The sequence below is a fragment of the Rattus norvegicus genome, chromosome 15, assembly GCF_021556685.1.
Source record: "Rattus norvegicus strain SHRSP/BbbUtx chromosome 15, alternate assembly SHRSP_T2T, whole genome shotgun sequence".
In the NCBI taxonomy this organism is placed as follows: Eukaryota; Metazoa; Chordata; class Mammalia; order Rodentia; family Muridae; genus Rattus; species Rattus norvegicus.
This window is the reverse complement of record NC_141548.1, coordinates 4,496,906-4,523,492: the sequence shown is the minus strand read 5'-3', so window position 1 is coordinate 4,523,492 and position 26,587 is coordinate 4,496,906. Positions and strand designations below refer to the sequence as shown.

General features: G+C 46.5%; 1 protein-coding gene across 1 annotated transcript in view; it reads left to right on the top strand.

Annotated features, from left to right (window-relative positions):
• Positions 1 to 2,124: 2,124 nt before the first annotated feature.
• Nid2 (nidogen 2) overlaps positions 2,125 to 26,587 on the top strand; it is a 55,728-nt gene continuing 31,265 nt past the window's right edge. Inside the window, exons 1-4 of the mRNA NM_001012005.2 lie at positions 2,125 to 2,375; positions 3,075 to 3,383; positions 13,250 to 13,482; positions 18,201 to 18,907. Of these exons, the coding sequence (NP_001012005.2) occupies positions 2,148 to 2,375; positions 3,075 to 3,383; positions 13,250 to 13,482; positions 18,201 to 18,907 (1,477 nt within the window). The 5' untranslated portion in view covers positions 2,125 to 2,147. The remainder of the gene's footprint in view (positions 2,376 to 3,074; positions 3,384 to 13,249; positions 13,483 to 18,200; positions 18,908 to 26,587) is intronic.

Below are 26,587 nucleotides of genomic sequence, written 5' to 3'. Positions count from 1 at the left end.
AGACAAAACTGGGTTTAAAGATAAGCTTTGACATACACCAGTCACGTGACAGTAATCACTTAAAAAAAACCCAAAAAAACCAAACACTCTTCAAGCTTAGCTTCCTTAGCACAGTGTCCTCCTGATTTGGTTATCTATTGATGTCCAGCAACTCCTCTCAAATGAAATGCCTTAAGACAACACATATTTATTAGTTCTCAGGGTCATTACGAATTAAGGATGTGTTATGGCTTAACTGAGGCCCTTACTTCAAGGGTCTATCACATGGCTGCAACCAAAGTCAACCAGGGTTGTGATGCTATCTCAAAACTCCACAAGCTCATTTATAGGACTCTTGGCAGAGTTTGGTTTCTTGCTGGTTGGTGAACAGAGAGAGGCTGTCTGGAGTTCTTCACTATGTGTTGCCCTCCTAATGCAGTATATGGCTTCCTCAGAACCAGTGGACATAAGGTGTTGGCTGGCAAGACAAAAAGGCCACTGAAGTGAATTCTGATCACTGTGGCCCCATTCTGTTGGTCAGAATTCACAAGCTAGCCTACCCTTCCCAGTTTGGGGTGGGGGTGGGGGTGGGAGGTGGGGTAATGGGGGTTTATACAAGGGAGAGAACACTAGGAAATCAGGCTGTGGGGATTCCATCTTGGATTTCGGTTTGCCTCTAATTTGTAGGCTAGACCACCAGTCAACGTTAGTGCTATTGTTATGCTGAATGGAGGGATGTCGAGACAGAGGAGGAATATACGGTGGGTGGAAGGGTAACATAAGGTGACCTTGGACAAGTCAAATCACCTCCTGCCTCTGAGACACCATTTTGTCCTCAGCAAAATGTAAATACTTGGTCCCAGGGGAGAAAATCTGAGAAAAATGTATGTGCAAGCTTCAGTTTGTTTTCTGTAGGAGCAAACATAGCTCTCTCCAGCTTGCGGGGACAAACTGCTCCGGGCCTTTTCTGTTGTGTTAATTCTGAGTCTTTCAGTCTGGTATGTTCAAGGATTTTAGTATTTGGCCCTTTGGGTCTTTAGGAATTACATGGCTGGGATAAACACAAAGAGAAAGCTGGTTTGGGGAGTCCTTTAAAGTATCTCTAAGGCTTTTTCTTTTTAAAACTATCTTTGCTTCTAAGGAGCCCGTTGGGGGTGGCCCTAGCTGAGAGAAAACGGACTGTACGTGGGAAATTTCACGCTCCTGATAATAAAATGGTAATAAAATCTCATCCGGCTCCCGAGGCTTAGCAGAGGGGATGTTTATGGTGGAGGGGGTTCCCCAACACAGGCGCAGCTGCTTTCCAGGTTGTGAGGTTTTCCAGTCCTACAGGGCAGCTCGGGTTACTGACTCTGTGGCCTCCTGCTAGGGCAGTTCCTTTACTCCCAGGCTTTGGGAGAAAACACTCAAGTCGTCCCGCCCCGGCGCCTGGCAGCCTCACTCCAGGCTCCAATTCAAGGGGATCACACAAAGTGGGATTCACCGTCTGCCCAGGGAAGGCAAACAGCTGGGGAGGACATTTCAGAGGGTGGCAGTGTCCTACCAAAGGCTAGCCAGCGCTTGGGGATGGAACTTGGGAGTCAGCCTTTCACAAAGGCATGCTTCTCAGCAGGAAATGTGGGTGGGGCAGAGCAGTCCTGGGATAGAGACAAAGCTCCTTTGAATCTTTATCCGAGGGCCTGGCCTCTAGCGAGAGGGGTACTCTGGACCCCAGGGCAGGGAGCAAACTCCAGTGTGTAATCTCATTACCCTCCCTCGCTCTGCCAACCTAGCTCGCACAGTCGCTTGCAGCCTACAGCTGCCCGAGCGCCCAGGTCCCTCCAGCCCATGAGGTCACCTCCTGCAGCGTCGTAACCCATACTGGAGAGTTGTGGGTAGCCCAGGAGTAGTCCGGACAGCCCAGACCAGATCCCGCCAACAGCCTCACCTTCCCAGGCCGGCCGCTCCACCAAACTACAGCGGTCTTAGAAAAAACATAATGAAAACCATATGTAGTGGCCGCTGGCGAACTTTCTCAGAGTCGCTGATTGGTCAGTGGCCGAGAGCTGTAGCCAATCAGCGCGCTGGGCGGGCCCGCATTGCGGACCAGAGGTCCGAGTTGGAGTCTGGCGGGCAGTGTGGCCTGCAGAGACTCGCGGAGTGGAGGGCAGAGCCAAGGAGGAGTGAGCATGTCTTGGGACCCGACAGCCGGGCGGCTGGCACCGCCATCACCGCTATCGCTGCTCCTGGTGCTGGTGCTGCTGTCACGAGTCGGGGCTCTGCGTCCTGAAGAGCTCTTTCCTTACGGGGAGTCGTGGGGAGACCGACTGCTGCCGGAGGGTGACGATGAAAGCTCAGCGGCTGTGAAGCTAGCAGTACCTCTACGCTTCTACGATGCCCAGTTCAGCAACCTCTACGTAAGTTCAGCTCCCAGAGGTGCGCGGCTTGGTGCGGGGTGGGTGTGGAGCAACTAACCTCCATGTTTAACTGTCGTCCCCGCTGGGGACCAGGCTTAGCAGCGGCGCTGCAGCGTCTTGATCCCTACTGTGGAGGAATAAGGATCATTTCAAGGGAGAGCTGGAACCGTCCCCCCTCTACTTTGCCATCCTAGGCAGGAAGATGAAGTTGAGGAGGCTGGTGGGGTCTGCGTTTTAGGGGCGGTGGGAGGCTGTGCACGCAGGCGTAGCTATCTTCTTAAGGACGCGGCGCCCAAGGTGTGCAGGGGTGGAGAAAGATGAGCAGATGAGCGGGTTCGAGAGCGGCCGCACCTGTGGGTCGCAGTGCACTTGGGTGAGGTGGGAGCAGGACTGTCGCCGAAGTTGAGCTTGTTACCCTGGATGTGTCTCAGCCTGCAAAGAGGGGGAAGTCTTCTTGACTCGAGCAGAACTAGGACCGTAGGTGCGTTCGACTGGTGGCTGCCCTTGATACTTGAGCGACCACCACTATTTTGCCCTTTAAAAAAAATGTTTGTGTGGGGCGGGATTCACGTGTCCCCTCCTGCGTGTGAAGATCAGAGAACAACCAGTTTTTTTATTCCTAGAACTCAAGTCGTCAGCTTTAATGGCAAAGTGCCCTTACCTACTGAACTGTCTCACCGCCCTGTGGTCTTATTGTAGGTGGGCACCAACGGCATCATCTCCACCCAGGACTTCCCCAGGGAGACTCAATATGTAGATGATGATTTTCCTACTGACTTCCCAGCCATCGCCCCATTCCTGGCTGACATCGACACTAGTCACAGCAGGGGCCGGATCCTGTACCGCGAGGACACCTCCCAGGCTGTGCTGAGTCTGGCTGCCCGCTACGTGCGCACAGGCTTCCCGCTGACCGGGTCCAGCTTCACCCCTACCCACGCCTTCCTGGCCACCTGGGAGCACGTGGGCGCCTATGAGGAGGTCAGGCGCGGGGCTGCGCCATCCGGAGAGGTAAGCGAGGGATACCCTGCAGCTGAACAAACTGAAGGGATGGGTTTGAGCTGGAAGCTAAGGCATTGGCTAGGAGGCATTCCCTTGATCTGGCTTGAACCATCTGAAACCAGTGCTTAGGCAGCTTGTGAGTGAGGTCTATTGTCTCTGGGAGCATTCTAAGGCTCTGCAACTTGGCTAAGTTACCAAAGAAAATCGCTTAGTAAAATGAGGGACTAAGGTGCAGATACTAAAGACCCTGGGGAAACTTAAGGTACTTTACATTTTTTTTTTCTGGAGTCACCTATAAGTACACAACTATTTCTAATATGTTCATTAAAAAAATGAAAAATTCAGGAAATTTAAAAAGTAACAACCTCTTATTTTCCTACCACCGTTAATTTGGGGAGGGGGGAGTATGGGCTGGGCGTGTTGTCACTCGCCTTTAATCCCTGCAGAGGCAAGCTGATCTCTGTGAGTTCGAGGGGAGCCTGGTCTACAAAGTGAGTTCCAGGACAGAATACAGAGAAACCTTGTCTCGACAAACCAGAAATAACACATATATTTTTGTGTGTACATTTCTAGTTATTTCTTCAGCATATTGTTGCCGTTGACAACAGTGGGTCCACAGTGCCCATATTACTGTTTCACTTGCTCGTTCTGATGTATAGTATGCTCTGGTCAGTGTATTTTTGTAACATTTATTACAACTGTATAAGATCTCACCCTTCCTAGTGGTCATTAAGGTTGCTCCCGTGACTTTTTTTTTTTTACTATAATCAATACTATAAAACGCTTTTCAATGTTTTTATTTTATTCGTTTGTGTGTGTGTGTGTGTGTGTGTGTGTGTGTGTGTGTGTGTGTCTTTCTCTGTGTCTGCTGGTGTTGGTAGGGCCAGAAGAGGGCTTGGGCTCCCTGGAGGTGTTACATACAGGCAGTTGTGAACTGCTTGACTGACAATGGATACAGAGATTTGAGCTAGCATGCTGAAAGGACTACAAGGTGCTCCTAACTGCTGAGCCACCTCTTCAAAGGCAACACTTTTTAAAGTGTCAAAACACTGCACAGCCTTAGCTGACATCACAGGAGAGTGAGCAAGCATGCCATGAACTTCTTAGTAAGTTCCCTGTAGCTTTCTCCACATTGCCTTTGTAACAGTTTACATAGTTCTGTCTGCAGGAGCCCGCTTTGCAGTCTCCCTGGAGAAAACACCAACTCTGCTCTGGCTTTGGTCTTGGCAACATGTGAAGCGGGTATGGGTGGGTGAGGGTAAATGGCCTCATTCCTGGTGTAGGTAGAGACAGAGTCCTCTTGTGAAATTCCACCTGGGTGTAAAATGCCATAGACCTGGAGCAAATCTGTGTTTGCTTTAACTCCCCTAGTGCCTCTGAGCTACAGAAGTGATGTCTTGCCCATTGTCCCTGTCAGAAAAAGAAGAATTCGAGCAAGAAGCATTTGCACTGAGGCTCCGGGGTCTTGAGACTGCGGTGGGTCCCAAGTGTTTTAGTGTTTATTTGACATGAAGGTTACAGCCCCAGAGAGATGAGTTTACTACTTAGGATTCTCATTTCATTAGCAACATTTCATTAGCAACAGTCTTTGACAGTTTCCTTTTGGTGTCCGTGCATGCGGTACCTGTGTCTCTGTGTGTGTCTGTGCATGTGTGCGCACGTGCATGCACACACAGACATTCATGCATGGCTCACATTTGTGTGGAGATGCATGTGTGTGCAGAGCAGAGAAGAACTTGGAGTGTCATTCCTTAGGCACTATCCACCTTTTAAAAATTATTTATTTGTTCTGCGTACGTGTGCATGCTCTGACACTGTGGTAGTCACAGCACAACTTCAGAGTCAGCTGTCTGCTAATCTTCCTTCATGGGGTCTGGGAATTGAGCTCTGGTCATCAGGCTTCCGAGGTAAGTGCCTTTAACCTGCTGAGCACTCTGTCCAGCTCCCTTTCACATCATTTTCAGGCACACCTCCCTCTAACCCAGTACTCAGCAGCTAAGCCAGGATTGATTGCTGGGTGATGAGGCTCACGGAGCTGCCTTCCTTCCTATGGGACTACAGATCTGGGACTGACAGACACCTCGACTGTTTTTGTTCAGCGCATATTCTAGGGGTCAAACTCAGGTGCTTATGCTTGAATAGCAACTCCTCACACTGAACCATTTTCCCAGCTCTTCCTTCAATTTTGCAGTTCCAGGGCTTGAACACAAGTCCTCATGAAGGTTAGCCAAGTAAGTCCTTCATGAATGAGCAGCACCCATAGGCACAGTAATTCTTTCATTACACCTTCCAGGTACTTGTGAAGTCAGGAACAAGGCAGAAAACACTTGCAGCAGTGGTCTTGGGAGACACAAGCCCTCAGTCTTCATTTTCTTTTTTTTTTTTTCTTTTTTTCGGAGCTGGGGACCGAACCCAGGGCCTTGCGTTTCCTAGGCAAGCGCTCTACCACTAAGCTAAATCCCCAACCCTAGTCTTCATTTTCTAAGCTGTAGATTGACATGGTAGTGCTGACTTTTTAGGGTTGTCATGAGAATTAACTGAGGCGATGTTTTGTTCCTGACGTGTATTGATCTTGTGGTAGAACTCCTTTATGTAAGGACTTGGTTGTTTTATTTCATTTTATTCTCTGTGTGTGTGTGTGCATGTATGTGTACGTCTATGTTTCTGAGCTGCATATGAATATGTATGTCTATGTATGGTGTGTGTGTGTGTGTGTAAACTATGTTTATGTTGTATATGAAATTGTATGTCTGCATGTTCATGATATGTATGTGTGTCCGTATATGTGCATTATGTGTGTGTTTGTATATGTGTATGAAGATGTATGTGTCTGTGTATGGTATATGTGTATGATGTGTGTGTGTGCATGATGTGTGTGCTTGTGTGTGTCTGTATGGTGTGTTTATATGCATATGGTGTGTGCACGTTGTGTGTGAGTGTATGGTGTTTGTATGATATATGCATACTGCATTGAGGCCACTTGTGTGTGCATGATGTATATGTGGTGTGTGTGTATGGTATGTGTGTATGACAAGAATGGTATGTGGTTTTGTATGATTTATGTGTGCACACGGCAGGCTGCACATGCAGAGCTTGGGAGAAGAACCTCCCGGTACCAGTTCTCTCCTTTTACATGGGTTCCTGGAACTGAACTCGGATTTCAAGGCAAGGGATTTATTAACCTGTTGAGCCTCCTCTGGCCCTCTCTATAAGGACTTTTTAAATGGAGGGTTTTCCAAATCACTTTTTTTCCCTTTGTTTTTCTTATCTTTTTGTAGGGGAATTTGGTGGGGAAAATTCTGTAGCTTTCTTGTTTTTTAACTTTTCCAAACATCCATATTGTTCTTCATATATTGCCATAGGCTGAATGGGCTTCAGGACTTGTTCCATTCGATGAGGTTTTGAGCACAAGATGTGTTTTCAATTACTCCTGTGGAAGGCTCTTCTGAATACTTTGAAGGCCCTGGGATTGAGCTCTTGCTTTGATAGAATTTTTTTTTTTTAATTTTTGAGGTAGATTTTGGCACACACTAATCTCCTTTGCCTGGAGGATTTTGTGATTTCTACATAGTTTTCTTACATCTGGTGTAGTAATCTTAATATTAGTCACTGGAAACTTGACATCAGAGGAATAACGTCTTTACAGTGTGAAATGCTTCTGTTGCTCTTCATTCCCTCCGGGACGTTCACATTGGGAGTGACGGAGTGTTCTACCTGGCGTGCAAGAATGGCATGGTGCAACTGTATTTAAAAAAAATGAGCAAATAAAGTGTTTGTTCATTTAGTTAATCTGAGATTTCTTTTTTTTTAAAGATTTATTTATTTATATGTAAGTACATGTAGCTGACTTCAGACACACCAGAAGAGGGCATCAGATCTCATCACAGATGGTTGTGAGCCCCATGTGGTTGCTGGGAATTGAACTCAGGATCTCTGGAAGAGCAGTCAGTGCTCTTAACCACTGAGCCATCTCTCCAGCCCTAATCTGAGATTTCTTAAACTGTCGCTTCATAGAGCAAAGAGGTTATGGCTGGAAGATCTGAGTAATGATGGGTACCGTTGTTGTTGTTGTTGTTGTTGTTGCTGCTGCTGCTCTGTGTGTTTTTGGTGTCAGGGGAAGGCTGTTGTGTTCTCACTGGGGAGGAGGGTGTTATCTAGAACTGAGTTAGATAGTATGTCGAAGGTTTTTGTTGATGAGGAATTTCATTTGGGTTGGAAGGACCACAGGAATGGGAACTGAGTGTGAGTAGAGCTTGCCCTAGTCTGGGCTGCATCCTGGGAGAGGGATGGCAGCGTGGAAGTTGCTTCAGAAAAGGATGGAAACATTGTATCTGTAGTCAGGAAGCAGAGAACGATGGGTGTTGTTTCTAAGCTTTCTTTCTTCTTTGTATGCAGTGCAAGCCTGAGCCCAGGGAATGGTGGTGTCTATATTTAGGGTGGGTCTTCCCTCCTTAATTAATCTAATCAAGATACTTTATCAGAGACATGCCTGGTGACTGTTTCCTGGATGGTTGTAGATAGTGTCAGATTGACAGCTAATAGTATGCATCACAGCTGGTCCCTGGATGCTTTAACATGGAATGGTGGGTGTTGAGTTGGTGCAGAGGTGACAGTTGTTGATCAAGAACTTTGGATTTAGCTGGAGCTTTTAATTTATGGAGCTAGAGTCCACAGAAATGGTACATGTGTAATTTATCACATGTCAGTGAAGACAGAGAGGATCGAGAACAACTAGATATATGAAAATGGGTTGAAAAAAGCTGCTTAGGTGTCCTTGAAGACTACATATGAAGGAGGATGCACTATGCCATCGGGGAAGCATTAGGCATTCTCTTAACTCTGCAGTACCGGGGTGAATTTGGAACACCCCAAGCACATCAGTGTCCCCACGGGAATGGGGAAAGAATAACACACAAGTGGTGATTGGTGTTCACACCAAACATAGGAGGCAGGAATCAGTGGCCTTACACCTCCAGAGAATGTGTCCTTAAGGAAGACTGAGCATCGAACTTTGTCCCCTGGAAGGAATCATCCCATTTCTAACTGTGTTATCATTTCGGTAAGGCTGGATAGACAAATCCCTTGTTGTAAACATGGCATTCTGCTGGCTGATGTTTTACCCTTGTTGGATGGTATGTTTTAGTTGTCACCTGGCTCTGCCAGTGTCCTATCGACACTGGAAAGCCATGTTCTGTATCTAGAAAGAGCGTGGAGGCTCCTGTGTGGTTTCTGCAAAGGCTTCTGGTTTTCTGTCTGAACAGGAAACTGGAGACCATGCAGCTAGGCAACTCTGGCCTGATCCTCTTTGTACTGCTCCCCACCCTGTGGAGAGCCCTCTCCTCCCTGGCACTCTCTCTTCCTCTTTGGGGAGGTGGGAGGCCTTGACTCTTGTAACAGGGTTTGGCTGTGCATCTGAGGGCTTCCCTTCAGAACCTGTGTGGAGGGCTCTTGGAAAACTTGTCTCTGGGAATGTGAGGGCCTTTCCCTTTGGAAACGAGTCAGACAGAGGGTGTCTGTGAGGAGGGGCTCTTCAGGACCTTCAGTGGCCTCTTAGCCATTCTGTGCGGAAGTCTGTAACCCTGACAAGGGGTCTCTTGATGTGTGGGCAGTTTTCAAGCAGCTCAGCTCTTCTGGAATGTACTTTGGGATCATAAACTATATTTAAAGGAAGTTTTTGTTGATTTTTTTCCCTCTGGTATTTGCCTGTTTTAGTGGAGACGAGGAAATTAAAAACTTGCCATTTGAAATGAGTGCTTCTCCAAAAGCTGACACAGAAAAGACACAGAGCAAATAAGGCACTACATGTGCAGATCTCCAGGTTAAAAGCCAGGCTCTCCCATCACAGCCTCCTCACTTCTCCCCAGACCTCCTCCCCACCGCCTTCTGATCTCCACATGTAGACAGCCCTTATCATATGGAATTTCTCTAAATTTAGAACCTTGGTTCTCCCTTATCTTGTGATGTTGATTGTGGCCACCATACCAGGAGCCTCCACAGTTGGTTATTTAAGGATGGGATTATTAGTTCCGCTTTTTATCTCCTACTTGAACTTTGTTGTGACTGAAATAAAGCTTTGGCAGCCTCTGGCCCTACCCTTACTGATGATGGATGACGCATGTTCTGCGTGTACCTGAGTTGGAAACTTAGAGGTTTTGACCTTTCTGGGGAGGGTCAAGCCCCACTGCTCAGATAGTTGAGGACTACAGCTGCAACAAATGTAGCATGTGGGGACTGAATTCATGAACTTTTTTTTAAAAAAAACAAGGAAGGTAAGCAGACTCTTCCATTTAGAGAATACAGAGGAGTTACATTGTTTTTTTTTTTCTCGAAACCATCTTACTATCTGCATTTCTTTGCCTTATTACCCAAACCTCAAAGCTGTACTTTAGCATTACGTGTCAGAAAGGTAAAAGTAACATTTGAGATGTTCTAGAACAAGACAGAAAAAAACACAAGGACACATTCGTTCCTTGTATTGAGTTTTGAGGTTCTTGCTGTGTCAGTTTGTCTTGTTTAGCAAAATGAAGAGGAAATGATACCAATAAGTGATTTCTTTTCCTTCTTGTCATGCACCTTCTTTATAAAGCGAGTATTCGTAAGAGAAATGTCTCCCCAGTTCCCTATTAAATTGTAAAGCATATATGATCTAGTGAGAGAAGCCAACTACAGAGTCTAAGACAGTGGAGCCTCCCTTAACTAATTCTTTGGTGGAAGAAGGTGGTAATGGCAGAAAAGGTCCCTTTGAAACTCAGTAAATGAAATATCAGGGAGTAATTCCACAGTCACCCTGGTGTTAATTCAGACTCCAACTCTCATCTAGGTCTGCTTTGGCTCCCACAGTGTTTATCTTCATTCATTGGCTGCCACTGTGATGCTACCCTACCCCACTCTGATGTCCTGGACACTCTCCTTTTTCTGTGGCCTCTGCCACCATGCCTGTCCCCAGTCACTCTCCTAAAATTCCAGTCCTGGCTGTTTCTCTCTCCTATAATTCAGGCTCTTGGGGCATAGTTTTTTGGCTCCGTCTTGACTGCAGCATCAAACATAATGTGGTTTAGCGGGTACCCAACCCCGATGAATTAATATTCAGATGGGTTAGTAAGTGGAGGCCGAAGCCAAACCAGACAACCAACAGGAGCCAAATACATACTGGAAAACCAACATAGTGGGTGCTGAAGGATGGAAGGGGTTCCACAGGGAATCACAGTCCTCAACCCCCAGGAGGCAGTGCTTGCTGGTAAGGATTTTCTTGGTGCAGGGAAATATGGACACAGCATCAAAGCACTTAGTAGGAGTGGGGACCCTTAAACACTGTGTAGAGGGCTTAGTGGAGCTGAGCCTGGGAAGGGAGATTGGGTCAGAGCAGGTGTCCTGGAATGGCTTGTTTGGTAGAGTTCAGATGACTGTCTATTGCAGGGGATGAGCTGTTGGGTCTGGCTGGCTTCCACCATTAATCATTGCCCGATCTTAAGCAAGCCCCTGGGTCTCTTTCTTCATCTGCAATGTGACAAGATAACTCGTGTTGTAAAGAGATTGAAGAGGAAAGGGAGTTTGGCTGTGAGATCAGTAAGGAGGCCTTTTGATCAGCCGCTTCCTGACTGAGTGTTGCCTGCAGTAGGCATTGGGTGGATGTGTGGCTGGATGGATGCATAGATGGATAGATACACGGCTGGATGGATGCATGGCTGGCTGGCTGGATGCATGGCTGGATAGATGGATGGAGGCATGGCTGGATGCATGGCTGGATAGATGGATGGAGGCATGGCTGGATGCATGGCTGGATAGATGGATGGAGGCATGGCTGGATGCATGGCTGGATAGATGGATGGAGGCATGGCTGGATGCATGGCTGGATAGATGGATGGATGCATGTCTGGATGGATGCATAGATGGATGGATGCATGGATGAATAGATGGATGGATGCATAGATGGATGGATGCATGGATGGTTGGATGGATGATGCATTCATGGACAGATGCATGGGTGGGTACATGCATGGATGCTGATATGATATATGGATATGAAAGCCACTGAGACACAAGATAAAAACCAGGACTGAGGGTATAGGAATGAGCAAGTTAATTTTGTTCCTCGTCCAGACCTCTCAAAAGAGTTTGGACTGGAGAAGCTTGCAACCTTATCACTTTTAAATACACTGTTTCAACGTTATTTGCTGAGAATTTCATACATTGATACAGTATATTTCAGTATATCCACTTCACCCCCTGTATTTGTTCTAATAATCCCTTGAATACAGTGAAGCCTACTCATGGGTGAGGGGCCACCACTGCAGCATGGTCCACCACTAGGGACTTCACCCCTAAAGAAAACCCTCCCCTAGCAGTTCTCAACTGTCAGAATCTTCTCAGCTGCACGCAGGGTTTTCGGTGCTGGAATGTTGAGTGGTTTGCTCTTCTGCTGGTCGCCAGCTGCTGTGTTTGTGAGAGTTCAACAATCGTGTCATGAGCACAAGCCATTGTTTTGATCCCATTCCTTCCGACCTTTGGCTCTTAAACTCTTTCCACCTCTTTTCTTTCCAATATTCCCTGAGCCTTGAGGGAACTTGATACGGGTGGGAGCATCTGTGGCTGAGCTCTCCACAGAGAGTTCGTTCTCGGTACTTGGACTAGTTATGAATGTGTATTAACTACTGCCCACTGTACGAAGATGCTTCCCTGATGACCACCGAGAGCTGCGTTAATCTATGAGTTTGTAACTTGTATAGTTGATACTATATATCCATTTAACAAAATAGAACTTATGCTTCACTCCCAGGGCTTATGAGCCTCTCTGCCATAGTTTTGTGATCAGATTTACAATGCCAGGCAAAAGTTTCCTCTTGTAGAGCAGACCTTAAATCCACCCAGAAGGGGCTGGGGATTTAGCTCAGTGGTAGAGCGCTTACCTAGGAAGCGCAAGGCCCTGGGTTCGGTCCTCAGCTCCGGAAAAAAAAAAAATCCACCCAGAAAATGACTGGTGATCCTCATAACATTCCCGCCACTTAGGGCGCACCCTTGAGCACATCTTGCCAGGGCTTTTGTTAAGTACTGTATGCTCAGGAGTGCTTGCGAGTGCAGGTCTGTGTGATTTCTCCAAATTCTTTGATCTACACTTGTGGTGTCATCAGGTATAGGATCTTACCATCACATTCTGATGGGTAGCCCTGAACAATGAGAATTGACAACTCTGGTATCGCCTCTGTGACATCCTTGACAAACAACTTGAGAGTGAGGTGTCCTACACCTGGCTCTGGGCTTTTTGAGAACTTGTGGCCAATGGAAGGAGAATTACCCACCTTGTAAGCCAGTTCCCTTTAAATGTTTGTTGTAAGTTGGCAAGTAGCTTTTCATATGGCTTTTGTCTTTTAATATTCATGGATGTTTTACCTACTTGTATGTCTGTGCAAGGCTGTCAGAAGTCCTGGAACTGAAGTTACAAGCAGGTGTGAGCTATTATGGCTGAGTAGGTGCTGGGAATTGAACCCGGGACCTCCGGAAGAGCAGCCCATGCCCTTAAATGTCCGTCTCTCTGGCCCTTCATATGGTTTTTTCAAACATCCTTAGTGTTGGTTAGTTCTTCTTCATCCTCTTCCCTGCAATCCTAAAGATTTTAAACCAATGTTTTATTTATGCATTATTTAACTATTGATCTAAATTGGTAGAAGAGGTTTAAAATAATAACTCATACTTTACAAAATTATATTTGTAATTTGAAGAGGGGATTCTAAAGGAGATTATGTTCAAAACCAACTTGGGGAAATTCTAAAAAGGATCTGGGCTCTGGCCCCTTGGTGGAACACCTTGCCTGTGTTCTGTTTTTCTTCTTTTGTTTATTTGTTTGCTTAAGGATGTCTGCAATTCCTTTTTGTCCACAGCTGAACACTTTCCAGGCCGTTCTGGCATCCGATGAGTCTGATACCTACGCCCTCTTTCTCTATCCTGCCAATGGTCTTCAGTTCTTTGGAACTCGCCCCAAAGAGTCCTACAATGTCCAGCTGCAGCTTCCTGCCAGGGTGGGCTTCTGCCGAGGGGAAGCAGACGACCTGAAGAGAGAAGCGCTGTATTTCAGCCTGACTAACACTGAGCAGTCGGTGAAGAATCTCTACCAGTGAGTAATGTGGGGTCTGTGCCCGTGCTATGCACTGGAAGGACATTTAGGAGGGACACTATCTCTAGTGACCAGAAACCATTTGATAATAACCTTTGGTGGCTTCTAAGAAAGGTGCTGGCTCAAAACCAGGAGCTAAGCTGGACCCCTGGAGCTTCAGGCTATCCAAGATGTAAAAGATCCTTTCTTTTTCCTGCACTGTCAGTCAGGCATAGAAACCAGAACCAGCAGCAATCATATGTTTTTGCAGAACCACTGGGGCTTGCTATGAAAAACATTGTTCTTGGAGCTACATAAAAATATCCAGTAATAACTGCCTTGATGGAGGCTTTTCAGGTTAATGATTTCTGGAGAGGAGGCATCATGATTCAGTCTTTCAAACAGGTATTGTTAAGGATTAAATTATGAGTAATATAATTGGGGGGGGTGGATGAGGCTTTTAGACGTCTCAGGATTCTCCTGGCATCATCACCTGAAATCATGCTGATTGGTTTGCCCACAGTGTTGCCAGAGACAAATCCATTTCTTAGTCTCCCCAGAGGGGTTATTCTGCTCGTGCTGGGATAGGCTATTCTGCAGGTGTCTGTCCAGTTGGTGCTCCTGTGAGACCTATTGGCTTCAGGTGGGCTCTTTTGTCTTCATATTCTGTAATACGGGCTTAGCCCACAGTAGTTACTTTGTGGCCTCTCATAGTTGCTTCTCAGTCACACTGAATCCAGCTTGGTTACAGAAACACACTTTACATGCACCTGTTGTGCTTGTCAACTAGATCCCGGCCAGATAGAGTGACTGAGCAAAAATTTGTTGATCACTTTATTTGCAGAGCATTGTGATAAAACACTTGCAGATATTATCTTAATTAAAACTCACTCAACTTAAAGGCAATAAGTATAACTATCTTCCCAGTTTTACAAATAGTCTTACAGAAATTGCGGAAGGTGCTTATGTCAGACTTCAATGGCCGAGCCATAGTCAGTACAACTCTGAAGTACAGATACAGGGGTGATCTCTTATGCAGAGTAGATAAGGTGTTTCTTACTCAAAATTCATGTTACTTGGTTGTTCATATTTTGTTTCATTTTATCAGTCACTCTGGTCACAGCTCCCTCTGCCCCTCTCCAGCAATTCTGATATTTCTGGAAAGCATCAAAGGAGAGACAGTGAAGAACCTGAGTGGGTGGATGAGAGTGTGTGTGTGTGTGTGTGTGTGTGTGTGTGTGTGTGTGTGTGTGTACACGCGCGCGCGCGCGCGCGCACGCGCGTGCATTCATGTATGCAACACATGTGTATGAATGCCTTTATGTCCTAGTAGGGAAACACAAATTTCTCCTGATATGCTTTTTGCACACAAACACAGGCACACACACACACATGGGCACACACACGCACACACACAACTTCTTACAGCTATGCAGGTACCAATTCTCATTCTAATACTCTGTGATTCTTGGTCCTTCTTCCCAGATGCTGTTGGTGTCTAGGGTCTGTGCCTTTTAAAACTCATAGTATTTCAAGCACTCAGCCCTACTTTCAAGGGCTCTACATACAAGTGTCCTATCCTGTTCTGTGATCCATACCCGGTGTTGGTCTCCATCTCACCTGTTGTATAGTCTAGACTCTAGAACAGACTTAGCTATTGGCCTTCTATCCTTTCTCCTCTTACCTCTTCCCCTGTAGCTTAAAGACTCTCTTTCTCTAGGTTGCACCTAGAGCCCCTTGGAAGGAGGGCTGAGTGCTTGAAATACTACGATTTTTAAGACACAGGTGCGTGCCAAAAAGGAGCAGCATGAGACATGACCAGAGTGATTGACAGATTTGGTGTGTCTCACGCTTAATAAAATGAGACAAACTACAGACAATGGAATAACATAAAATGCAAGTCAGAATTATCCTACCACTACTCTGAGTGACAACTATGCTACCTCCCCTTTCAGCGTGGGCTTTGCCTCCCATTCAGTGTTTCCATACTTAACACTGTCTCCTAGGCTTCTTTCCTCCAGATTCTGTCAGTATCATTGTCTTAAGGGTTGAAACATTGCATCATACATGCCCAGCATTGAGGACAACATTTATGAACTAAAGTACCTCAGGATCATGGTCCTAGCTCCCTCTGGATGCTTTGCTGTACCCCTCCAAGGAGAAGAACATTTTCCTAGTCCTGGAATCTCTTCCTCCAACAGAGGTCATACATTACTCATGTTTGCAGGCCTCTTCTGAAACATATGCATATTCAGGTAGAGAAGAGAGTAGTTCCTGGGAAGGGATTACCCACAGGCAGGCCAGCATGACTGTCCTGTTTTGTGATACAGTTTTTCTTTCTAGGAGACAAATTCTATCCGTGAGCATTCCAAACGACCTCAGAGTGGAGGGTAAATTAACTGCTTAGATTCCCACCAGGCACTGTGGCAAACGCCAGGATATTGATTTATATCTCATTAGAAGGCATTTATTTAGCTCCACTCTTGCATGATTTGTATTTTCCTACTCTTTGAAGCTTTGAAGCTGTCCACTTCCAAACTCAAGAGGTTTCCCAGCTGCAATACCCCTGCTGTGGGATGGGCTGGGACTCCAGGTTCTCTTCTTACTGATTGGTTTCAGTTTTTAAAATTACGTTACTGTGTGGGAGTTGGGGGTTGGAGGCAGCTGGTGGGGAGGTGTCTGGGTCGGAATCCAGTTTGTCAGAGTTTGTGCTCTCCCCCTACCACGTGGATTCTGGGTATAGCTCTAAGCTCTTGTAGGTAAGTGGCTTTCCCTGCTAAGTCATTTTTTCAGCCTGGAGTTTTGTCTTCTGTGGTGTGTTTTATTTGCAACCCTAATTTCTGTAAGCACCAACTGAGGGCAAGAGTTGAAGCTCTGCTGGTAGAACATTGCCTTGCGGACACAAAGCCCAGAGTTTTGACCTTGGTGCCACACAAACAGGGTTTAGTATCACACCTGGTATCCCAGTGTTTGGGAGGTGCAGGCAGGAGGAATAGAAGCTCAAGGTTATCATCAGCTACATGAGACTGTGTCTCAAAAAAATGAAAAGAAACCTTAGCAATTGAATATAGCAAATCGCAGAAGGGACGAACACTGACCTGATTGGGGAGGAGAGGGTTTATTTGGTTTACTGTCCTGGGTCACACAGTGCATTAGGGGAGCCAAGGCAGGAACTAAGGCAAGACGGGAACCTGGAAGGAGGCAGGAACTGGAACAGAAGCCATGGAGGAACATTATTATTGGCTTGGTTCCTCTGTCTTACTCAGCCTGATTTCTTACACAACCAGAGATGGTACCCTAGGGTGATATCACCCATAGTGAACTGCTCTTCCTCCCCCCAATCATTAAGCAAGAAAACGCCCCTCCCCCAGACTTGCCTTCAGGCCTGTGTGATTGAGGCAATCTCTTCTCAGGTCTGCATCAGGGTGACAAAATCCAGCCAGTACAGCAGAGTATCATGGATACACTTGGGTACAGGTAGTGGCTAGTGGACAGTGCACAGAATGAGAGAGAGAAAGAGAATGAAGAAAACCTCAACTCTCTTCATTATTGCAGTAGAAACCTAGACTAGAATGATGAATATTTGCCCCAGTGAACAAAGATCTCATTATATGATTCAGTGGATCTTAATACCTCTTTTTAGCCATTCCCTCTTATTCTTCGTTGTTGACTTTTGAGGAAATCCCGTAGTGTGGGAGAATTTGAGCGTGGCATTTCGTGCAAACACAGGATCAGTATCATTGGCTAGGTCTAGCTTTCCAGAGCTTCTTAACCCCAGCTTTCTCTTAGGGTTAGGAGTCGTCTTACACATGGTGTCCTCTTCACAGTGTACCATCGACACAGAGATAGTAGGTCACTGAGCTGGCGAGAGTAGTGCCACATCCCAGCAGAAGATCTCGAGTTTCAGGATAGCTGGGACTATCTGGTGAGACTCCTCTGAGAAAAGAGATTCTTGGGAACTAAGAGGGGTTCATGGTCTACAGAGACAATGAAGATCTGTTCCCAGATACTGAGCCTCATTTTGATTATTACATTTGTATCTCACCTGTGTTGAACTTTTGCTCAAAAATTGCTTTAGACTTGGTCATTAAAAAGCACTGATAGATCTATCATCCTCTGTCATTAATACATTAGTCCATGTGAATCACAGTACACAGAGATGTTTGGAAGACAAAGTTTCTTGTTAGCATGAAATTCTTGCCCTGGCTTTGCCAACTTTTGGCTGTTTGATCTGAAGATTAGCTAACTCTAGAAACCAACTTTTTCCTCACTAAGATCTAGCACAGCTACCACCCCTGTCTTGCAGAGCACAGTGAAGACAGATGAGCACTGGTGTAGGCACGGCTTGTAGAAATCAGTACTATTTAAGCATTTTAGGAATTGTAAGCTTAAGTAAGCTTGAGTCCGATTTAAGTTTTCATTCACGTCGAGAAAGCATAAAATATTCTTGCATTCCATGTTTGCTCTCAAGACAGCCAGGTTTCTGACAGAATATTTGATTTGGGCTTCTGGAGCAGACATATAACCTGATGACTTAGTGTTCCACACACAGTGCCAGACAAAAGGCAGCTTATAACAAAGTTCCTGTATGGTATTTATCTCAGTCACTTAGAAGCTTTGCTTCTGTTTGACATAGCAGGGAAAATTCGACTTTGACCATTAGAGTCTTTTGATTTCAAACTAAATTCTGAAGGAGGATGAATGGGCTGGTTATAATCTGCTCTTTCCTCTGTTCTTAGACTAAGCAACCTGGGGATTCCTGGAGCGTGGGCCTTTCACATCGGCAGCAGGCTGGCCCTGGACAATGTCCGGCCAGCCACAGTTGGAGGTGACCATTCCACAGCCCGCTCCTCAGCGCTGGAGCACTCCTTCAACCATGCTGCAGCCCTGGAGAGCTATACTGAGGACAGTTTCGATTACTACAATGAGAATGAAGAGGATGTAGAATACCCACCCATTGAACCAGGGGAGGCCCTGGAAGGCCACAGCAGAATCGATGTGTCTTTCAATTCAGAGGTTAATCCCACGTCTCCAGATTCTGATCACGCTTCTCCTTTGCCACACCCAGCACCTGGTAACTGGCCATCCTACCGGGAAACAGAATCGGCTTCTTTGGACCCTCAAACCAAACAGGGGCCACCTGTGGGAGAGGTAGAGGTCCTGGATTTCAAGGACCCAGCAGAACTTTTGGATCAGACGGGCACCAGAACCCCAGCTCCTCCAGGGGCAGATGCAGCTTTCCTAACTCCAGGCAGGGAAGACCTTGGGAACAGAGACACCCAGTCCTATCCAGAGGCACGGCCAGTGCCTTCAGAGCCAGATGTTCCTGTCGCTCCTCTGGAAAGAGAAATCCTTCCTAATTACCCCGAGTCTGGTCACGTGCCACCCCTGAGTGGAGGGAGGTATGTGGTAGGACTGGAGGACCACGTGAGTTCTAAAGATCAAGGTAAGTGCATTGAAAAACTGGGCATTTGAGGTGTTGTTCAAAGAAAATATAGCAGAGTTGACAGACTAGGCATGGTCAGTCACCTGGGCCCATTCCTGTACCGGGCAGGCTGGGGCAGGCTGAGACTGAAAGATTGTCTAGGTTCAAGACTAGCCTGGGCCATATAGAGAATTCTAGGCCATCCTGGACTATACAGTGAACCTTTTCCAAAACAAAACAAAAAAACACAGCTGTGGTGTTCTTCTGAGTGAATAGGTGAAAAGTTTAGCAAGCAGATTGGAATTGATTTTTCCTCCTTGTGTTTTAAGGAGATAAATTCCCTTTGCCAAGTACATCTTGGCAGAAGAGTTCTTCTTGGAGCCTCCTGACCATTAATAATGTGTTCTAAAAAAAAAAAAAATTAGGCCTCATGGAGTGGGGAAAGAACTGTGCTGCTTGTGCCAGCTCTCCTCCCAAGTGTAAAGAAAAATTTCGGTTTGTAAGTTCAGAGAAGGTGAGCCATGTCGAGGCTCCATAGGCATTGCAGGACGGAGGGTACAGCCAGTGGTAGTGAGCTGTGCAGGCTTAGGCAAACATGTGGAAGAGCCTTAGGGAGAGAACATGGTAGACACCTGTGTCTGCTCTTATTTCTGGTTCTGGTCCCCACAGCTGTGGCCTTCGCCTCCCCCGAGCCTTATCCTCGTTCTGTGATTCACTAGCACTAATCATAGCTGGAGGAAGGAAGGCAGGGGAATGCCCAGAGGGGACAACTTTTCATCCACACTGATGGACTGGGAAACTGGCCCTAGCTTCATCCTCCCCCTCTCTTCCCCTCTCCCTGCTCAATGATCTCTGCCAGGAGGAAGGGTCAGAGGTCACAGCTCTCTCTGCACAACCTTTCAGCTTTACAGTTTTTCTGTCAGAGTTTTCACAAAAACATTAACCTAGCAAAGAGGACCTTCTGGTTCTGCTGGGGCATTTTCTGCAGGTTCAGGAGTTGTTTGGAGAAACAGTTCAGGAGGGAAGAAAACACTTTTTGTTTAACAGAGCATAGAGTAATAGTTAGGGTAGGACCGTTGTTGTCAAGTTTGAATCTTGGCCATGCTAAGGCAACTTATTTCACCCCCAAGTCTCTGATTTTCTTTTATTAACGTATTGCCAGGATTTAATCTTAGTATATGTTATGTCATGAACACTTGCATTAGTCAGTTCTTTAGAAGAAAATAATGGCCACCGTTACTAATCTTTAGAGGACTTAAAACATAGGAAACTTTGGAGGTGGGGGGGGGGTGAACTGCTAGGCTGGAAAACAGAGAAACTGAAAACAGAAAGTCTCATTAAAAAGCTTTTGCCTCCTGGCTCTTTTTCTCCTTGATGAAGTTTGGTGAGCAGTTGTTTCTATAAAGCCTAAGGCGTGGACTTCTTTTTAAAGGTTCTAGAAGTTTCAGATTCTTCTAACAACCTCCAAAAATATTCAGTGTGAGTTCTTTCTATCTAAAGAGATTTAAAGGCACGAATCAAAAGTTTCCTCAAAGGGATTTTGTGTTACAGATGTGTTTCTGAGTGGCCTTTTGTTGGGGGTTTTATTTTCCTGGCCCAGGAAGAGCACACAGTTACTGGAAAGTGGGTGTATGTACAGTTGTCTGCAACCTGAGGAGCGGGCTGTAAACTCACTTAAAACCTTCTGAGAGTTTTCTTTTGCAACTCAGTCATGGTTCTTGAAGCGTGAACTTTGTAGATGACAATGTGTCACAGTGTCAAAGGTTGTGCGTGGCTGTTGAAGAGCTCAGAAAGGCCTGAAATGGAATCAGTCACTGGGAACTGAGGGTAACAGCATAACCTAGGAGGGGCATGAACTGTGGTATTTAATCAGCTGCCAAATGTAGTCAATGCTGACATCTAAATGCCAGAATGTTTACGAAAAAGACATTCAGGGGGAGATTGTCCAACTGGAAGCTTTTAAGTCTTAGAGGAATACTTTTAAATTTTACTTAAATATTTATGTGTGTTCATGTGTACAAGTTCATGTGTGGGAAAGCCTAGCACTTAGGAAAAGAATGTTGTGTGAGCTGTGTGAAGCATAGAAACACGTAATTGTTATTATTTATGTTCAGAGGAAACACTGGTGTCCCAGAGGTTTATCCAGCAGCTGTGGGCTTACTCTGGGTAGCTGGTGACATGGGGGTAACTGAGACCTTCTAGTTCCAGCTCAGGGTAGGACATCCACGGCTTCTGGTAGTGGATGGACTTGAGCTCCCCCACAGCTCTGTTGCGTAGTTTGAAGACAGATGCTGTTAGAACCTTATTCTCTGAATAGAGAGCACCCTTCCCGATAAATTTTAACTTCCCCTTTAAGCATATAGGATTTGGTTTGCTGAGTCAGGGAATTTTGACTAATAATTTTGTTAAAGGCTCAGAAAATTTCTTTTTAGTATTGTTTTCATTAGGGTGTGTGTGTGTGTGTGTGTGTGTGTGTGTGTGTGCATGCATGCGTGCATGTGCAGGTGCACTTGGGTGGAGGAGAGAGGACAACCTTGAGTGTCACCGTGTCACCTTAGGGATGCCATCTACATGGTCTCCTGCTGGCTTAGAATTTACTTGCCACATAGTCTAGACTGGTGGCCAGAAAGTCCTAGGGAACTCACTACCTCTCTTGGTTTTGTCTTTTTGTTTTTGTTTTTGTTTTTTGTTGTTTTCAACATGAGTTCTGGGAATCCACCTCCGGTCCTAATGGTTGCAAAGCAAGTCCTTTACTGGTTGACCCACCTCCTCAATCCTATAGATTATGTATTTATGTATTTATTTACTTTTGAGATGGGGTCTCACTGTAGCCCTAGCTTTCCTGGAACCTGCAGTGTAGACTGGGCTATCCTCAGACCCACAGAGATCCACCTGCTTTTGTCTTCTGAGTATCGGGATTAAAGGTGCGTACCACCGGGCCTGTCCACTTACAAGCCTTTTTTCTTTTTTTATCATATCCAGATTCTTTTCAAATTACGTCTGCACATATAAACTCCAGCCTTTTATCCTTTGCTTAACTGCTGTCATAACTCACAGAGCCAGCAGTGAGCCAGCAGTACAGCAGACGTGTGAGCCTCCTTTCTCTGAGGCGACTTACGTTTTCCAGTAGTTTGTTGTCAAGCCAAGAAATTACCCAAGCACCGGCATGCTTCCTTTGAGTGACTGAGGGGAACATTTCCTTGAGCTGCGTTGTGAAGTCTGGTACTCTAAGCAGGAACTTTGCTTTAGATTCTGTTATCTTGGTTTATGCTCGCAATTAGCTGGAAGGAGTTAATAGCATTAGCCTTCCTGGTAGACGGCTGGAAATGGGTAGTATCTTGCTGGGTAAAGGGGCAGACATGCTCACACTAAGGTCATCGAAGGGCTACAGCTGTGTTGGTGGCTGCGGTCAGAGGAGTCTTACTGAAGGAGGGATGCTTGAGGGATCTAAATCCAAGGCATTAAAGGGGGGAGAATAAGAACATTCTGGAAGGTAGGTACAGAGGTAGAAATGGAACCAGGGTAAGGGGGAGTTAAGGAGTTGCCAGAGACGCTAAAGCTGGTAGGGACCGGAGACTGCCTGTGTTGGCAGACAGGCACTAACTGGTTTTGGGGTACTCTTGACCCTGCTGAGGCTCTTCTGCATGAAACTCAGTATGATTGCCTTCGGCAATGTGAACTAGAAGGGCGGGCACCTGGGAATCTGCCCTGCAGTGAAAACATTGATTCTTGTTCCTAAGGGAGCTGTCAGTGTTGTTAAAGGCAAAAGTTACCCAAGCTGCTGTGGGGCAGGTGCAGAAAACCCCGTGTTCTCCTGTGATGTTCACTATGGAACCTCCTTGCCTCCCGAGCTTGCACTCTGTGAGAAGGCAGGCCAACAGCTGAAGACAAGTGCTGCAGCCTTTGGGGGAAAGAAAGATTGACAGATGGGTCAGAGCAAGTCCAGAGGAGAATTTCTATTTTTGTTAAAAACTCCCAATTAGGAGAAGGCTCAAGAACCCTGGCAGCACCCTTGCCTTGTCTTGTATAGATTCGTACCCCATTCTTCTTTCTATTAAGGATATGAGAAGAGTTTTTTTTTTTTGTTGTTGTTGTTTTGTTTTGTTTTGTTTTTTAAAAAAACAGTAAGAAAAAACAAAAACCCCCAAGTTGCCCTTTGCAGCTGTCTGACCTTAGGTGTCAAGTGTATGGCAAGTTGAGCTCATTGAACCTGGCAGCCTCTGCCCATCGCCCGCCCAGGCTTGGCTGTGTAGCATTTTAGCCTTCTATAGTACGTGGACGCAGCAGCACAGATTCCTGGCATTCCCATAGAGATCTAGGAAGTGATGGGTTTAAGGTGGGCCTCAGGATTAGTCTTTTTACAATCATCTCAGTGTTCCTATCATGCTAACCCTCCCTGTGAAGGCGCCATGCTGAGGGTGGGCTTTACATCAAGTCTCCTGAGGAAACCCTCAGCAGCTGTCAAGGCTGCCAATCACCCAGAAGCCTACCCTCCACACAGTTTGAGGAGGGCCGCCGCTTCACCCACGTGAAGACTTGCCCACGCTAAGGCTTGTCTCGCACTCTGTCCCCTTTCTCACACCTCACATTGTCTCTTCTGCCTCCTAGACACCTTCTTTCCCGTGCTCTTCCTTAGCACCTTACTACCAAGGCCCCAGCCCTCTGAGGTCGGCCATGTTTGTTTACAGGCTGCTGCCCAGGAGAACACAAGCTTCAGAGCAACTGTCTGCCTGACTTAGTGTTTAGTAAATACTTGTTCAACGATTGTACGAACGAAAGAAAGAAAATCTCTTGAGGTGTTTGCTTTTGCTGGCACATTTCCATTTTAGGCGTAAGGTGTGCGGGTGTATGTGCGGGAGGGGATGGATGAGGGTTTACACGAAGCACAGCTTCCTTAACCCAGGGCTGCCACGTGACTGGGAAGGGTGTGCGCTTGACTCAAGTTCCACTCCCAAAATACAAATTTCCATAAAAAGCTGAGGAGGGTCTCGAGTTAGCTTCCCAATAATGAGTTCAGTCATTGTGGTTTGGAGTTGGGAGTCTGCCGTACTATAGCCTTTATAAGGAAGCCTCATCATGTTTTGTTTTTAATTTATATCCACACCAGAAGAGGCATCGAATCCCATTACAGATGGTTGTGAGCCACCATGTGGTTGCTGGGAATCGAACTCAGGACCTCTGGAAGAGCAGTCAGTGCTCTTAACCTCTGAGCCCTCTCTCCAGCCTTTATCATGTTTTCATCCTGGTGTCTTAGTAACTTAAACCCCTTCCCTGGGACTGAGAGATGGTCACCATGCCTGATGACCCAGGATCTATGATGGAGAGATTGCGTGTGTGTGCGTGTGCATGCGTGCGTGTGCGTGCGTGCGTGCGTGCGTGCGTGTGTGTGTGTGTGTGTGTGTGTGTGTGTGTTTCGTGGGTGCATGCATCTGTGAGCTGATTCTCCTGGTCTTTGACCAGCAGACACAAAGACAAATACACATACACTAAATAAGTATTAAAATAGCCCCTTTGCATGTAGAGTCTCGTGTGAGCGACTGGACAGCGTCTGTGATTCATGCAATGACCGTGTCTAGTGTTTTAGTTGAATTTAACCAACTCTCTGTCTCTGGTCCCCTCTACATCTCACTCTTCATTTCCTGATAAGGCTTGAAGTAGGGACTGGAGCAATACAGTCTTCACAGAATAACAGGAACAGCAAAATCCATCTGTCCCTCCTTCGATTTGCAAGCCACGCCGTGCGTGAAACCTGTTTTCTTTTTAGCAAACGTTACTGGAAAATGTCACTCCTGTCCACCTGCATCGGGTTGCCTTTGTGCCCTCGTGCCAGAAGAGAGGTGAAGAGGCTGACTCTGGCTGTGTGTGCTGGGGACTTCTGAGGCAGGTGACGCTTGCCTGTAGTCTCACAGAGCCGCTGAAAGTGGCCCAGCTTGTGACCTTCCGAAGTGGCACCTGTGCTGACTCAGGAGCACACCTGTACACGTGCACCTGAGCCGAGGAACTCTGCCCTTTGACAGCCTGTGTTACACTCACAGCCTTCTATTCACCTGCTGTTAGTTGAGATAAGGGGCTTTGTTTAGTGACAAAGAGCAGCTCAGTATGCAGGAGGCCCCAGGATCTACCCCAAATCAATCTCAGCTCTCTCTCTCTCTCTCTCTCTCTCTCTCTCTCTTTCTCTCTCTCTCTCCCCCTCTCTCCCTCTCTCCCTCTCTCCCTCTCTCCCTCTCTCCCTCTCTCCCTCTCCCTCTCCCTCTCTCCCTCTTTCCCTCTCTCCCTCTCTCCCTCTCTTCCTCTCTCACATACACACACACTCACTTGCTCAACCCCCAATTCCTAAACCAATAACAGTAAGTAGTTCTCTCCGTAGAAAGCCTGTGATATCCTTGTCACGATCCATTCTGCCCTTTTTTGCAGTAAGTTTTGTCATTTTTCTATTTTTTTTTAAAAGTTAATGCCCATCACTTTCTTGTTAAGAGAAAAGTTGAATTCTGACTCATCTTCTATCTCTGTCAAGCGGGATCACTCAGGCGAATCACTGGCTCCCTCTGACAGCTCGGCTTTTCTCTTCAGCCAAGGTGTTCTGACCTGATGACCCCTCAGCTTGCTGCTTCTCAGGGACCTATACTTCCCAGGGCTTATGCTGCTGTCAGGACTTCTCAATAAGTATTTAACGTTTAATGCCTGTGTTTGGGAATGTGCACATGAGTGTAGGTGCAAAAGTAGGCCAGAAGAGGGCAGTAGACCCTGTGGAACTGGAGTTACTGGTGATTGTGAAGCCAGCCATGGGAGTGCTGGGAACCGAACTTGGGTCCTTACTGCTCCTCACTGCTGAGCCATCTGCAGTCCTCTTTGCCACTTCTTACCTGGGTGTTTTTTCCCAACATGCTGCAAACACCCTTAGTGTTAGTTGGATGCCCCTGGGGAGTAGTAAGGATCTGGAACCTTCAGAGTTCAGACCCAGCTGCTTGCTACTCTTGTGACTTCTTCGGGTGAGTCACCTTAACCCTTTGCTTCCCTTTCTTTATCTGGAAAACAGATTAAAAGTAGTACTTGCTCCCCCTGGCCCTGGTGCAAATGGAGGGTTAATGTTAAAGCTGGTGGTCTGTGTCAAGCCCGTTTAAGTGTTAGCTCTGTAATCATTGTGTTTGCTGACGCAGGTGTTTGTCCCGGCTACATTGTTACACATCGGGAGCTAGATGTCTCTCAGTGTTTGGGTTTTTGTTCTCCCTGGGAATACTCTCAGTAAATATTGAGTGTTGAATTTCGTCCACCCCAGCCTGTTTCCTTGTTTTCAGACAAAGCCCTGAGAGGCCACCACAGCCTGTTTTGTTCCTTTAAGTGGCCAAAGCTGACATGCAGGCCAGTATCAGTGGCTAGAGTGCATTGAAACTCTTTGCCCTTCCTGCTTGATGCATATTCTCCAGGTGTCTCTAGTCTATTCTGCCTCCTGGTGGCCGAGCTTGGGATTGGGGATTGCCTAGCATCCTACCTGTGAACACATCCAGGCACACTTTGGCCATTTCTTCTCTAGAGGAAAACATAACTGGCATTGATTCCAGGCTCCTCTCATTCTTCCTCCCTCCGTTCCTTCTCCCTCTTGCACAAACACCTCTCCTTACTGGGTATTTGTGAGATTTGGGGAATTAAGCTTACTCTGGTTCAGAGTGGCTTTGTGGAGATTCTGTGACTATGGAGTAGGTT